This window comes from Lithobates pipiens, unplaced genomic scaffold (assembly GCF_037356315.1).
Source record: "Lithobates pipiens isolate NorthernLeopardFrog02 unplaced genomic scaffold, aLitPip1_a1.2 Scaffold_3, whole genome shotgun sequence".
NCBI classification, from domain to species: Eukaryota; Metazoa; Chordata; class Amphibia; order Anura; family Ranidae; genus Lithobates; species Lithobates pipiens.
In genome coordinates, this window is record NW_027507790.1 from 61341057 (window position 1) to 61357723 (window position 16667).

The 16667-nt window shown below is 42.6% G+C and overlaps 1 protein-coding gene across 4 annotated transcripts in view; it reads right to left on the reverse strand.

Annotated features, from left to right (window-relative positions):
- Positions 1–201: 201 nt before the first annotated feature.
- The window catches only part of SFSWAP (splicing factor SWAP), a 222696-nt gene continuing 206230 nt past the window's right edge, over positions 202–16667 (reverse strand). For all 4 annotated transcript variants that reach the window (XM_077461776.1, XM_077461775.1, XM_077461774.1 and 1 more), the window contains 2 exons: positions 15931–16003; positions 202–663 (listed from right to left, as the gene is read on the reverse strand). In XM_077461776.1, coding sequence (XP_077317902.1) covers positions 598–663; positions 15931–16003 — 139 coding nt within the window. In that variant the 3' untranslated portion in view covers positions 202–597. The remainder of the gene's footprint in view (positions 664–15930; positions 16004–16667) is intronic.

The window sequence follows — 16667 nt, forward strand, 5'->3', positions numbered from 1 at the left end:
TACCTTTTACAAACGGTACCTCTTCTCTGAGAAATAGTATCAACATATCAATACAGGAGGACCCTGTGACAATGTACCTGTGTAGCTGTGACAGGCAGGACCAAGCATTAACCTACTTGGGAACAGCATTCTAATACCAAATTACACAGGCAGTATGAGGCGGATTTAAATCACAAAATTGAAAAATTTAAAACGGATACCTTTTCCATTCCAAAAAAGTTTATTTTGCATCACTTTATACAGAAACACAATTTGTACAAATATACACAGAGCAGCTGCTGGTCACTGTATAGAAAAGGGCCTGGACAATCATTAGAACTCCAGTTATTCTGGGCAACACATCTGGTTAGACCATTGTCAGCTTGTTTCCTTAAAAATACAATCACTTTAGATCACTGATTCAGACAGAATATTCCATAAAGTTGCAGGCTGAGAATCTTATAAACAGCTAACCTGAAAGGGTCAATGAAAAATTGACCAAATGCTGATTTGATTTCACAAGGAAATCACTGCATTCAAAGAAACTACCAACCATCTCAGATCACATCCATTCTCAAAGTCTTCCTTTTGTTGATGGCAGTGACTGTACGGAACATATCAGGAAGCACTAGAATGCATGTTTTTGGAGGCTGCCAGCATTGCTCGTACTTTAGCCATGAGATCCTGTATATATAAAAAAAAAAAAAAAATTACATTTTAATATTTATTTTGCTGTTCAGAGTACAAAGGTATACACTGGAAGATACAGTATGAATGTTAAACAATTAGATTTTTTAATAATGGCACAACTGTGATATTTTACACTTGTTCATAAACTGCCGATAAAATTTAATGGCACAATCAGGATGTCAAATGATCCAATAAGCTACTTTACATTGTGTTCTATTTTTGTGCAATTACATTTGTAACACTGTCTGCCAGCTTGTTCTTTATGTTTCGATGTTCATGCCAAATAGAACCATTCCTACAGTTACTTGTGTACCACATGCATACAGACAACTTCTGTTTCAGGAATCTCACTCTAACTCATAAGGGTAAGATTAATGCCTCTTCTGTTAACCACATGAGTTATTAGTTTCATAGTATCATATATATATTCCATGTAAATACTGACTAAATCAAATTACAAAATAGCATTATGTGCAAGTTATTTAATCAGTCTAAAAACACAAACTCTAGCCTGAGCAATTTGTAAATAAAATACTCCCCAATTTGCGTTCTCATTTGTAGTGACAGTTATGACAAATTCCCATGCCTAGTTCTGCTTGGCCTCTGAAGACTTTTCATTCTGATATCTCACGTGATTGTGCAGCTTTGGCCTATGCCAACATTAGTTATGAGATCAGTTTAAAAAATGTAAATTAAAAAAAGAAATGGGCAAAAAAATAGTCCTGCCGCACAGACTATAGCGCTCCATTCTCTTGAGGCAAGCAGTGGTTGTTGAGAGAAATGTTAAGCACTCTACTCATGAAGCATAATTCTGCTATCTTGTCTGGTGTTACTGAAGCCCCATCTGCACTCAATCACTTTCAGTAAAATGTTAGTGCCCTAGCAGCTTCGGTTTGTACTGGGTTTAAGTGGAGCACTCATTTAAAAATGCCTCAACAAATGGAAAATGAACTGCACTATTTATAGAAGAACTGTTGCAATCCAGTAGTTTTCCCAAAGATTTGCATCATTCAGTTGTGTGAGAAATGTGTTGAGTGCTGAACATGTAAACACGCCTTCACTTACAAAATGTATACAGCCGCCGGGAGGGGGAATGTAGATTGGTTGCTACAGGCAAAAAAAACTTTACATATAAAAAGACAAGAATGAATAGATTTGCAAGTTACAGTGCTTTGAAAAATTATTCATACCCCTTGAAACTTTCCACATTTTGTCATGTTACAATCAAAAACGTAAATATATTTTATTGGGAATTTGTGTGATAGACCAACAAAGTGGCGCATAATTGTGAAGTGGAAGAAAAATAAATGTTTTTCAATTTTGTTTACAAATAAATATCTGAAAAGTGTGGCGCGCGTTTGTATTCAGCCCCCTTTACTCTGATACCCCCCAACTAAAATCTAGTGGAACCAATTGCCTTCAGAAGTCACCTAACTAGTAAATAGAGTCCACCTGTGTGTAATTTAATCTCAGTATAAATACAGATATTCTTTGAAGCCTTCAGAGGTTTGTTAGAAAACCTTAGTGAACAAGCATTATGAGGGCTAAGGAACACACCAGACAAGTCAGGGATAAAGTTGTGAAGAAGTTTAAAGCAGGGTTAGGTTAAAAAAAAAATATATCCCAAGATTTTAACATCCCAAGGAGCACTGTTCAATCCATCATCCAAAAATGGAGAGTATAGCACAACTACAAACCTACCAAGACATGGCCGTCCACCTAAACGAACAGGCGAGGCAAGGAGAGTATTAATCAGAGAAGCAGCCAAGAGGTTCATGTTAACTGGAGGATCTGCAGAGATCCACAGCTCAGGTGGGAGAATCTGTCCACAGGAAAACTATTAGTCGTGCACTCCACAAATCTGGCCTTCATGGAAGAGTGGCAAAAAGAAAGCCTTTGTTGAAAGAAAGCCATAAGTCGCATTTGCGAGAAGCCATGTGGGGGACACCGCAAACATATGGAAGAAGGTGCTCTGTAACTTTTTGGCCTTAAAGCAAAATGCTATGTGGAGTGGAAAACTAACACTGCACATCACCCTGAACACATCTTCCCACTGTGAAACATGGTGGTGGCAGCATCATGTTGTGGGAATGCTTTTCTTCAGCAGGGACATGGAAGCTGGTCAGAGTTTATGGGAAGATGGACGGAGCCAATTACAGGTCAATCTTAGAAGAAAACCTGTTAGAGTCGGCAAAAGACTTAAGACTGGGGCATTGGTTCACCTTCCAGCAGGACAACGACCCTAAACATACAACCAGAGCTACAATGGAATGGTTTAGATCAAAAGCATATTCATGTGTTAGAATGGCCTGGTCAAAGTTCAGACCTAAATCCAATTGAGAATCTGTGGCAACACTTTAAAATTGCTATTCACAGACGCTTTCCATCCAATCTGACAGAGATTGAGCTATTTTGCAAAGAATGGGCAAAAATGTCACTCTCTAGTTGTGCAAACCTGGTAGAGACATACCGAAAAAGACTTGCAGATGTAATTGAAAGGTGGTTCTACAAAGTATTGACTCAGGGAGGCTGAAAACAAATGCACGCCACACTTTTCACATTTATTTGTAAAAAATTATAATTTTCCTTCCACAATTATATGCCACTTTGTGTTGGTCTATCACAAAATTCCAATAAAATACATTGACGTTTTTGGTTGTAACATAACAAAATGTGGAAAATTTCAAGGGGTATGAATATTTTATCAAGTATCTTTATAATGGTGAGTACTCCCCATATACCATACATGTCATAGACTTTCAAAGTTGAATTAAAAATGGGTTATGCAACTGAAATATTCTCCTGTGATTTTCTGTAGATTACACATAAAGTGGGAACTCCCTATTGGATTAATATAGGGATAACCCGATTTAATGTTTGAGACTTCACATTTTTATTAGAAGAGTATTGCCTTACATAATGTTGCATACTGTTACATATCCCACAAGGCTCCCTCTTATGCACTGAACATCCCTGCATGGTTTCCATGTGTTTAATTACTTCATTCATTTAACCCATGGCCTATGCTGACACTAACAATTAGGGTCCGATTTGTTCCACTGATCGTAACAATGGTTAGGCAGCTTAGTAGATCCAGATAATTAAAAATATTTCACGCAGCAATTACCACTTATTACAAACAAGTGAAATGTGAACGAACAAGTTTAACCCTTTTTTTTTTCTTACAGTCTACCTTATACCCTGCAGTGGGACCAGAGTGTACTTGCTAATCTCATCTCTGCAAAAGACTACATAACCAGGAGAGTAAAAGCATTGCTGTTTAATAAACTGGACGTAATACCCCTAATTACATTTTAATGTTAATCTATAATAAGTGTATAGCAAATGGCCTCTGTGCATTGGTAAAATATACAAACTCAATAGCTCATATAGTTAATAGTTAACCACTTGCCGCCCGCCCTATTACAAATTGACGGCGGCAAAGTGGTTTCATAATCCTAACCGGACGTCATATGACGTGATTAGGATTATGAGCCGCTGCGCGCCCCCGGGGCCGCGCATCACGGCGATCGTTGTTGCGGGGTGTCAGTCTGACACCCGGCAACTATGATCTCGGTAAAGAGTCTCCGACGGAGACTCTTTACCATGTGATCAGCCGTGTCCAATCACGGCTGATCACAGTGTAAATGGGAAGAGCCGGTGATCGGCTTTCCCTCACTCGCGTCTGTCAGACGCGAGTAGAGGAGAGCCGATCGGCTGCTCCTCTGACAGGGGGGTCTGTGCTGATCGATTATCAGCACAGCCCCCCCGAGGATGCCCACACTGGACCACCAGGGACGCCACCAGACCACCAGGGAAAAGGTAATAAAAATCCATAATCCTCCCTAGACCACCAGGGTGCCAGTCAGCACAATGGGTGCCAATCAGTGCCCATAATGGATGCCAATCAGTGGCCACAATGGGCATCACTGATTGGCATGCATTATTGTTTGGCACTGATTGGCATCCATTACTATAACACCGATGCCGCCTATGAGTGCCCACCTGTGCCGCCTGAGTGCCCACCTGTGCCGCCCACCTGTGCCGCCTATGAGTGCCCACCTGTGCCGCCTATGAGTGCCCACCTGTGCCGCCTATCCATGCCCACCTGTGCCGCCTATCCATGCCCACCTGTGCCGCCTATCCATGCCCACCTGTGCCGCCTATCCATGCCCACCTGTGCCGCCTATCCATGCCCACCTGTGCCGCCTATCCATGCCCACCTGTGCCGCCTATCCATGCCCACCTGTGCCGCCCATCCATGCCCATCCGTGCCGCCCATCTGTGCCGCCCATCCGTGCCGCCCATCTGTGCCAGCTATCAGTGCCAATTTGTGCCACCTATCAGTGTCCATCCGTGTCGCCCATCCGTGTCGCCCATCAGTGCCGCCTATCAGTGCCACTTCATTGGTGCCACATTGGTGCCCATCAGTGCCACCTTATCAGTGCCCATCAGTGTAGCCCCATCAGTGCCCATCAGTGAAGGAGAAAACGTACTTATTTACAAAGTTTTGAAACTGAAACAAAAAAAAAACTTTTTTTTTCAAAATTTTCGGTATTTTTTTATTTGTAGCGCAAAAAATAAAAACCGTAGAGGTGATCAAATACCACCAAAAGAAAGCTCTATTTGTGGGAAAAAAATGATAAAAATTTCATTTGGGTACAGTGTAGCATGACCGCACAATTGTCATTCAAAGTGCGACAGCGCTGAAAGCTCAAAATTGGTCTGGGCAGGAAGGTGTTTAAGTGCCCTGTATTGAAGTGGTTAAAGTGGTTCTGCACCTTTAAAAAAAAATATTAAAAGCCAGCAGCTACATATATTGCAGCTGTTGACTTTTAATAACTTCACACTTACCTGTCCCAGGGTCCAGCGATGTTGCCAGCAGATGACGAGCAATCGCTCGTCTCTCTGTTGCCCCCGCCGCCATCCTCTGTCAGGGAATCGGGAAGTGAAGCATTGCGGCTTCACTGCCCGGTTCCCTACCGCGCATGCGGGGGGAGGGATATGATGAGCGGAACTTCCACTTCAGGGTGGAGGACCGCTTTAAAGTAGCGCTATTAGGCAAAAAAAAATTTGGATAGCGCAAGGGAGGGTCACCAGAACTAGCATCCCCATTGGAAGATTTCCCTGCTACTATTTTTCTGGGGAGAACCCAAAATTTGGGATTTTCTTTCACCTTCAACATTTACGGTAAACAGGAAAAATAGAGAGGGTTATTTTCCCCATTAGGGGTACATACAGCAAGGAAGCACAGATTTTGTGGAATAGAATGGACAAGGATGAAACCTGTCCCTTAAGAATAATTAGGTCAAGTCCCTACTGTAGGAAAGCCGGATTTTGAGGTACCGAGTAGTCTCTGGGGTTAAAATTACATTGCCAGATTTACACCTGTTCTTTTCTACAGCCATGCTTTTAGTGCCAGTGACTGAGATGCAGATGGAGCAAGGGGCCTTGAGAGAGCATGGCTGGTCTGTTTTTGAGATGCCAGGAGTCATCTTCTAGACAGTTGAGCATGTCTATGTACGAGATTCTTCTGGCCTAGTTTGTTGCAATGAAAATAATGTATTTCTTCTCTTTCTTTATTTTGAAGAACAGTTAAGGAAGAATCCACAATTATGGGAGCAAATATTAACCTGCACCAATACATTCAATTTATACAGCATCAGATGCCAGTGCTAGAGGATCTTTGGTCCGTCTACAGAGGTAACTTGTTGAGTGTGGAGGTCAGGATTTCCACATCTGATATCCCCCATTTCTGACATAGGAGATTTGAATTTGCTGTGATGAAGGGACCATTCCCTTTGGTCCAGGCAAGTGACGACTGAGGAAATCCATCTTTCAATTGATCACGCTCAAGATGTGAACAGCAGAGATTGCTGGACAGAAAATTTCTACCCATAAGACAACAAGACTTCTTTCATGGCTGCCTAACTCCCGGTACCACCTAATGGTTGATCTACGGACTGCCAGGGCATTGTCTGATTGTAGCCTAATTGGGTATTCCCTGAAGAAGGGGAGTCCAGTGGTGCAGATCCAATTTTATTGCTCTGAGCTTCAAGATGTTTATGGGGAGTTTTGCTTCACTGGGTGACTAGGTCTCCTGAACTTGAGATATTGGAACACTCCTTCCCAGCCTGTGAGGCTGGCAGTATCTGTTCTCACCTTTCATGAGCGTGGAAAAAACACTTTCTCCTTTCCAATGCTAGACTGGAAATCAATCAAGATGTCCTGCTTGACTGAAGTGAAAGATTATGGAAGTTGAGCGATGGATTGTGTTTGTTCTAGGCCAGTGATGGTGAACCTTAGCACTCCAGATGTTTCGGAACTACATTTCCCATGATGCTCATGCACTCTGCAGTGCACAGGCATACCTCACTTTTAAGTACACAATGGGGTTTACTTACTAAAGCTGCAAAAGTGCAAAATCAGGCTCACTTCTGCATAGAAACCAATGAGCTTCCAGGTTTTATTACCAAAGCTTAATTGAACAAGCTGGGGTTAGATGCTCATTGGTTTCTATGCAGAAGTGAGCAGGATTTTGCACTTTTCAGCTTTAGTAAATAAACCCCATTGTGTAATTAAAAGTGGAGTATGTCTGTAGCTGAGCATCGTGGGAAATGTAGTTCCAAAACATCTGAGGTGCCAAGGTTCGCCATCACTGTTCTACGCTGATAGAATGTTGTGTTGGAGAGGCTTTACGTGGAACTGAGCATAGGAAACAGTATGAGGCAACCGTAAATCCCGAGATTCTCACTGAAGAATGCCTTCTGGATCCTAAGGTTTCAGCATTAGCCCTTACAGAAGTTTGTTTGCCAGAAAGAAAACTTTTGCTTGGGGCATTTATAAGATGAGGATTAGGTATTCCAGACAAATGGGAGGCTGGAGGGCAGACTTTTAAAAAGTTGATTACCCAAATAAAAGCCTGAAGAATCTGAATAGCCTTGCAGATAGTTTTGAGGAGATACACTGTACAGAAAGAGGTTATCAAGGCAAGGTATCCTGTAACTTGGATGCTCTAAGTTTTAAAGAGGGCAAACAGGGGTACAAGTATGTGTTAATACCTTGGGTGCAGATAATAAGACAAATAGTGGGACAACAAATTAGAAATGAGAAACTATATACTTGTGCTCAAATCCCAATAGCTTCTGGATGGACCCTCTGCACACTATTATACAACCTTTCCAGCAAACTAGGCAATGAAAAAAGCAGCTTTTGTCTTTATGCTCCATGTTGGCATAGTGTCCACTGTACCATTTGCAGTGGCAACGCAGTGTAGGACTGGCCATAAGAGAGATTACTTTGACTAAGTTGGCCAGCTTAAGCATGTATTGCAAAATGTGTGAACTAAAAATCCCTGTTTTTCATTGCATAGTTTGCTGGAAAGGGTGTATAGCAGTGTGCAGAGATTTCATCCAGAATTTGTAACAAATTAGAAGTGTTTCCAACAGTGGAGTGGGGCAGAATGAGTGGGTAAATAGGGATATGGAGGTAGATTTGGTAATACAAAAAGGTACTTGTTTAGGGATTTTAAGTCAAATATAGGACAAATACCTGTCTCTGGGGTTTTGTACTGTGATTAGGTTTTAATGAATCCTTCAAATCCATCATCCAAAAGGGACAACCACCACCACTCACTGGCACAAGGGATTATAAAGGCAGGCTGTAGATCTGATTGTACTTGGGCAGATTTTGGTTAATTTGAGAGAGGAAAATGATGAAGGGGTGGAGTTTGAAACTTTTTTTTTTATACCTCATCTGAAACCAATTGAATCCATAGACCTGTGATATCTGTGACCCAGTGGAATGGCAACTGTAACAGATGCCCCCCCACTCTTAGGAGGGGGGGGGGCCTTGATTGTGAAGCAGGCTTTTGGGTAGACTTAGGGACCTTTCAAACTGGGTGGCTTAAAAACTGCCAGTAAAACGTGCGTTAATGGAGTGCTTTTGGTGCAGTTTGTAACGAATGTGATTCAAAAACTGCACCAATAATACTTAGTGGAGCATTTTTCAGGCAGTTCTTATTTAAATGGAGTAATGTTTTTGGTGCGCTTTTAGCTGCCCAAACATGCTCCAAGCAGGATTTTTTTCACCGCAACAAAACCAGTCTGCCCCAGTGTGAAAACATTCATTGATTTTAAAGGAAAGCATTTTTCTTGAGCTTTTCAGGCACTTTTGTTTTTTACACAAATGCTTAAAAAAAGCCTCAGTGTGCTTTGTGTTCTAAGTCTTGCACTGAAAAGAAGGGCTGAATTTTGGCTTAAAAGATGAAGCCTAAGGAGAGCCATGGGGCGCTCCGTGTTTTAGCGAGGTAGAAGGCCCTAAAGAGGGTGTTGGAGCCTTTCACTATGAAACGATGACCATTCCTTGCCAAAAAGACGTCCATCCTCCTACACGGGGCGTATCACTGAGGAGTCTTTTACAGGCAGCTTCAGCTGACCAGGTTTTTAGCCAAAAGGTTCTGTGCATATGCGCTGAAATGAGAAGCATTCTGTAAATGTGTGTCATAACTTGTTCTAAGTCAACAACACAGAAGGCAGAAGGTAGAGTTTCAAAGAGTTCAGTCCTGAAAACAGAATCCTGTTAATTGTTCATTGCCCTGATCCAATCCAATAAGAGTGTCTAAAATAATTTTTCCGTTTGCAAAATTGGTGAATTCACACAAGAGAGACCTGCCGAAGCAATTCATTATTTTGATGGCTCTCTGTTGCCAGCTGCGGTAGGGTGCCATGTGGTGCACAATTCAGCGCATCACATGGCGACTTTTTTTTTGGTGTAAACTTTGAGGTATACAAAACTTAAACTTCATTCGTGGCAATGTACCACAGCGTGATGTGCTGCCGTACATTACCATGCGATGCGGCACAGTTCGCTGTCATAAAATGCAGCATGTCTGCAATTTAGCGTAGCCCTAGCCTACATTACAGTGTAAATGGGACACACAGGAAATCTTTTCTTGCAGCTACAGGCGTTTTTTAATGCAGTAAAACACCTGTCACAGCAGTATGTGAATTCACTGTGAATGAATGAACTTCTTCTATAACCACAGCAAGATGTTGATTTAAGACAGACACAGGGAATACTACTGGAACAGTCCACTTTTAAGTGAATTCCTTTTCAACTGCATATAGCGACAAAATGATTTTTGGAGGGGTGCAAATCTATTCAGGAGGATCCCAACTGTCAAATTTTTTAGACGTGGGTCTCTTAGCACCCAAGTGCGACTATAACAAGGCTTGTCAACAGCAGAAGCATGCATATCTATGTTGGCAAGCATATTGCGTGAAGCCATTGCATCGGGTGTATAGGAGCCTTGGGTTGGGAAATCTTCCAGAACCTCCTCTAACACCGCCTCTGGTCTTCTTCAAAGTTTTCCATATCTATCTCTTCGAAAACAGGGAGTTCCACTTCTCAGTCACGTAGAGAGGGTAGAGGTGAAAAAGAACTTGTTAATTTATCGCTCTGGACAGGGATGATTGTATTAAAACTGTTTGCGGTCACAGAAAACTTGACATAGTTGTAAAAAAACTTGCGCTTGTTGCATGTCTGAGATACAACTAGAATTGGATGCGGAGACTGTTAAAATAGTCTTCTGCTGATGCAAGGGAAACAATATCACTTTGCCACGGCTCCCTTGTGCCTGGTTCATGTTACTGCTGTTAATAAGAGTATTTCCCCTTAGGTTAGAAATGTCTTCAGCACACCAAGGATTCCTCAGAAGGAGCCAAAGCTTTATTTACACGGTCACACGGTACACATACATCAGGCCAGACGAAGGGGCCCTAAATGGCTCTGAAACATTGTCGTATGTGTACCGTGTGACCATGCAAATTAAGCTTTAATCCTTCTGAGGAATCCTTGGTGTATGGACGACATTTCTACCCTTTAGATTACCTACGGTTTCCAGCCGATGGTCACTACAGCAGCCAACATTCCTACAGCCATTTTGATGAACGTGCACGTTTGGAATATTTTGTTTGGACTTCATAGCAACACTCCATAGCTAATAAAGTCAAATACATTCCCATTTTCCTGAGAGTTTTAAAGCAAAAACTAATACTAATATTATACTAATACTATTGAGGCAACACTAATAAGTGTGCTGCAATTAATGGAGATTTTAAGTTTCATACCTGCTATACGGCTACAGTACTGGGCTGATAAAAGGACAAAATTTGTCTTAGCCTTTCAAAACACTAGTCACTGAATGTATCCAGTCTTCACCAGTCATAGTGGCCGCACTCCAGGAGCAGTCTTCAGTTCTAGGAACCATAGGGATGGACAATGTCCCTGGACTTGTATAGCACATTCCAGCTAACTTAACTACACGTGTTGCAGTGCCTACTTCTGTTAGAGTAGAAGGCAGCAAAGAGTTGACTGAAGGGTGGATTGAAGAATTTGATGTAAATAAAACAAACTAGTCAATAGTGGAAACTTCCCCATAAGGGAGAAAAGGCACATCATCTAAGGACTATAGGCCCAAGAAGGCATTGTCCAATCACCTGAAGGAAGCAGCCTATAACCCAGATTCAATGAATATCCAGTGCTGTACTGGTTTTTAGATTCCAAATACACATTTAAGGACATACAAAGCATTCTTTTGGCCACAAACTGAGCGGGTACCCATGAAAACAAGGTACCCGCTCCCCCCAAAAGGTGGCAAATGTGGCAGCGGAGGGGGGGTTGGAGGAAGACAAGCGGAGCCTCCCCTTTTGGGTGGCGCTGTGCTTTAAGTGAGCCTGTTGCAAATGGGACCATTTTAACTGAGCATGTTGCATGAACCACAGCTCTCTCACTGAACAAGGATCATCGTAGAGGAGGCTGCATCCTAATCATCGCACAGCTTACCCACTAGGGTTTAAAACAAAAGACTTATTAAAAAAAATACATTTTATATGTGTTTCATGACTGTAAAAGCAATGTGCCAACAGAGAACTGCTCAGAGTACTCCGCTTTATCTATTGAGGTAAGAAGAAGCATTTCAAATGAAAACAGGTGCGCTAATCTAGGTTGTCTTATCTCTGAAGAACACTCTCCATATCCAGTAGCTCAAAAAAGTGTAAGGTTACTTCCAAAAAATAAAGTTTAAGGCGCGCAAAACTAATTTCTCAAAAAATGAACCCAAACTCAACATGCTTGACTTCCAAACTGGAGGCTACGTCTGGGGTGAATAACGCCACATGGCATTCTTCGCCAAGTGGAATTTATGATGAACTGATATTTGTTGCGGTTTATTTTAAATGATCAGATTGAGACCGCCTCGACCAGAGCCTCCGGCCTTTCCCGAGACCGCCTCGACCAGAGCCTCCGGCCTTTCCCGAGACCGCCTCGACCAGAGCCTCCGGCCTTTCGAGACCGCCTCGACCAGAGCCTCCGGCCTTTCCCGAGACCGCCTCGACCAGAGCCTCCGGCCTTTCCCGAGACCGCCTCGACCAGAGCCTCCGGCCTTTCCCGAGACCGCCTCGACCAGAGCCTCCGGCCTTTCCCGAGACCGCCTCGACCAGAGCCTCCGGCCTTTCCCGAGACCGCCTCGACCAGAGCCTCCTGCCTTTCCCGAGACCGCCTCGACCAGAGCCTCCGGCCTTTCCCGAGACCGCCTCGACCAGAGCCTCCGGCCTTTACCGAGACCGCCTCTACCAGAGCCTCCGGCCTTTACCGAGACCGCCTCGACCAGAGCCTCCGGCCTTTACCGAGACCGCCTCGACCAGAGCCTCCGGCCTTTACCGAGACCGCCTCGACCAGAGCCTCCGGCCTTTACCGAGACCGCCTCGACCAGAGCCTCCGGCCTTTACTGAGACCACCTCGACCAGAGCCTCCGGCCTTTACCGAGACCGCCTCGACCAGAGCCTCCGATCTTTACCGAGACAGCCTAGATCAGAGCCTCCGGTCTTTATTTGGATAATGCAAGTTCAGAAAATGAAAATGTACAGTCTTTGAGAAAAGCTTTTTTCATGCCAGCCAAGTATGACTTGTAAAAAATCTCACAAACCCGGTAAAATAGGTAGCCAGTATAAAGTCTCTTTCTGGTTTGAATGTAACGCATTCGATATTTATCGGTAAGACATACACTAATCAGCCATAACTTTATCAAAATAATATGCTAAATTGTGCATTCTCTATTGGCGGAGGCACATTACCTTGAAGATACTACACAGTGAAAGACTTTATACGTGCACTTGGAGCACTTCATATCTTTTTATATACACTTCTTTGGACAGTTGTCTTATCTTTACATTATATGTGTATACTTATTGTAGGAAATATTTATTTTACACTCTGCGTTATAATTTTCCCAAGTGCTGCATTTTTGTTTGTTTTTTTTCTTCACGTAAGCCATAACTTTATGATTACTGAGAGGTTACCTGGATAACATGGATTATCTTGTTACAATGGCACCTGAAAGTCTGTAGGATATATTAGGCAGCGAGTAAAAATGTTGTCCATGAAGTTGATGTGTTAAAATGGCCACTTTGTTGTGTGTGGGGTTGCGTAGCAATAGACAGACAGATAAGGGCACTCTGAGCAATTATTTACACTCCTCCTGTTGGTAATAGGTTATGTTGGTTTTACAACCATGAAACTCTGGCCTTTGTGGAACAAACAATACTAATTGTGTTGCTGGTCATATATCAGCAGGAGCAGTTGCTCCAATGCTGTGGGGTCCTTGTAATTGAAACAGCTGCTGCCATCTCTCCACTGTTTCCCTGTCTCTATCCTGGGGTCCACTTTTGATGTACTTTTTGATCTGTGGAACCAACAGCCATTCTATCCTTTGGATATATGTGGAGTTTTCATATGCATTTTGCAAGCACAACTGTAAAAGTTTTACCAATTAAAAACCAAAAAGATATATCCATGTATTTTTTGTTCATATATTATCATGATACTAATTTACATTATATACCTGTATTATAGAATTCTCAGTACCCATATGACATAAAAACATCTGAAGGACTATAACTGGTCTGAAACATGTAAAGGTGTCTACTAGAGCTGCAACTAATGATTATTTTGTCTGTCGACTAATCTAGCGATTATTTTTTCGATAGATCATATGTGTGTAGTTATATTCTTTTAGCTTACTTTTTTTTATGTTCTGTTTCTATTTTCTGTTCAGAAGTTCATGAATGTTTATAATTTATTTTTATACAATGCTTTTTTTTTTTTTTTTTTTAGGGGGGGGGGGGAGGTTGGGGGGGGGGGGCAAGGGGACGATGACAGTGTCAGTGTTTTTATTATTTTTTACAATTTTATTTTTATTATTTATTGCAATTTTTTTATCAGCCCTGTTGGGGGGCTATGGTTAGATATCAGGGGTCTTAACGGACCTCTGACATCTCCCATTTGAGACAGGGAAAGGGACTAGGGACACCGATTCCCCAGTCCCTTTCTCTGTAGCCTCCTCTGCACTGATAATGAATGTAGAGAAGACAGCAGCTGCTCTTCATTCATTAACTGAGGCATCGTAATCACAGGAGGTTACAATGTTTCACTTATGTGAATGGACAGAGTCAATGGTCACTGACACTGTCCATTCTAAAAACTAAGGAGCCAGGTTTACCGGCTCCTACCTCCGCTCTCCATCCTGAGATACCGAGGGGGGTGGCAGCACGGAGGGGGAGAAGAGAGGGGAACAGATGCACAGAAGGGGACACTGAGAAGAGAGAGGGGGACAGCAGCATGGAGGGGGACACCCACGGAGAAGAGAGGGAGACACGGAGCAGCATGGAGGGGGACACGGAGGAGAGGTGGACAGATGCATGGAGGAGAGCGGGAGACACGGAGCAGCATGGAGAAGGACAGCAGCATGGAGGAGGACAGATGGAGACTGGAGGAGGATAGGGGACAGTCAGCGGTGATCATGTGTGGGAGAGAAGCACCGCGCTGAAAGCCGCGGTGGGGGTGTATTGACCTGCAACTCGCAACGTGTGACGCGTTGATGACTTTCACGCACGTCGATGTATTTTGGTAGTCGAAGTAATCGATTACGTTGACTCGTCGTGGCAGCTCTAGTGTCTATGCCATTATGTTCCCCATGCCAGTTTGTTCTACATTCAGTTGTGCTATTCTGGGTATTATGCATCTTGCTTTTACAGGTCATTGTTTCTATACAATGGTGGTTAAAATAAATAAAATTTACTATTTTTTACTTACATACTTGGTCTGCCTATTAAAGATCCATAAGGGGTTCTTACCGTGCCGTTGTGGTTTCTGTTTAATATTGGATTGGACAGACCAAGTCTTTTTTCTATACATGTACAGATTCCTCCTCTTGCTCATATAAAAATGTATTAAAATTTTTCAATAAAAGTTTGGTTTTAGATTCAAGTGGGTAAGAAATGCGGTGATTGGAGCGCATCACCCTCCACTTTGATATTTTATTTAAAGTGGACATTATTCAGCATTTATATTATGCCATTCGTTTACACAGCGCTTTACAACATAAGGGTAGATAGTACAATTACAATACATATTCAGGTTTACACTTCGTTTGGTGAAGCCAAGCTGGCCCAAACTATTGCCAATCTTTAACACATAGCTAAGGCTACATACAGTATATGGTACTGAGTTCTGGGTGTGAGGCGAGACCTGCCTGTCTCACACCCGAACAAAATAGCATCAGGCTAGGCGGCACCCAGCCATTCATAGGCAGCTTTGTATTCTGTGAATGAATACAAAGTTTCCTTTGACTGCTCGAGTGAGAGAGGCAGGCTTATGACATCACTATTTCAGACTCAGCCAGTCAGAAGCACCTTTGTATTCAGTCATAAAATACAAAGCTGCTTATCAATGTCTGAGTGCTGTTAAGGGGAATAGCAGGAAGGATCAGTAACAAGCAGCAGAGTGAAGGGTACACTTGCTGAAGCGATCATGAACTTATAGCAATAGAGAAGGCAGCCGGCATAAGGATTAGCAGGCCAGCTGCAAGTGGTTCTGGTCTGTGGTAGTGAAAATTGTGTCAGTTATTGTTTTATTAGTGCTATAATATATAGAAAAATGTTTGCCTATACAAACATAACTGTACTAAAGACTGCAAGCCCATCACAGAAAAAAAGCAAATTTTACAGGGCTTGAGAAAAAACTGGGTGCTACAGTTCATTTGCGATGCAATAATTTGCAATTCTCTACTGGGTGCTCAAAGCAAACGAAACATGCATATCAATTTCTTTCAGAAAGTACGGATAGTGAACTACTTTACTTGTGCTAATGAAAGCAATGATGATTAAGAGACCACAGAACCGCTACACAAGCATGTAATATTACCTGAGTTATTTTGGTCTGAACTGAAGAGACAATTTCTGACGTAATATGGCCATCTTTGTCCTGGGCGTTTTCCCTGCAAACAAACATGAATCAGTTACACCAACAGAACTACAGAAATGTAACAAAGTATCTATAGTGCACAACTTTAAAGCAATTGCAGTTCGGTCCATATATATTTGGACACAGGCACAATTTTAGTTTTTTTCAAGTATTTACCAAAGCATATTCAAGCTATAGTTATTAATATACAAGTGAATGTGAGCATTAATGCTGCATTAATCTTTCCCTTGATCCTGACAAGTCTCCCACTTCCTGCCGCTGAAAAAAAATCACCACAGCATGATGCGGCCACCAACATGCTTCACTGTAGAGATGGTATTGGCCAGGTGATGAGCGGTGCTTGGTTTCCTTCAGACATGACGCTTGCCATTCAGGCCAAAGAGTTCAATCTTTGTTTCATCAGACCAGAGAATATTGTTTCTCATGGTTAGAGTCCTTCAGGTGCCTTTTGGCAAACACCAGGCAAGCTGGCATGTGCCTTTTACTGAAGAGCGGCTTCCGTCTGGCCATTCAATCATACAGGCCTGATTGGTGGAGTGCTGAAAAGATGGTTCTTCAGGAATGATCTCCACACTCTTCAGAGAAACTCTGGAGCTCTGTCAGAGTGACCATCCAATTCTTGGTCACCTCCCTAAGGTCCTTCTCCCACGATCACTCAGTTTGGTCAGCCTGCCAGC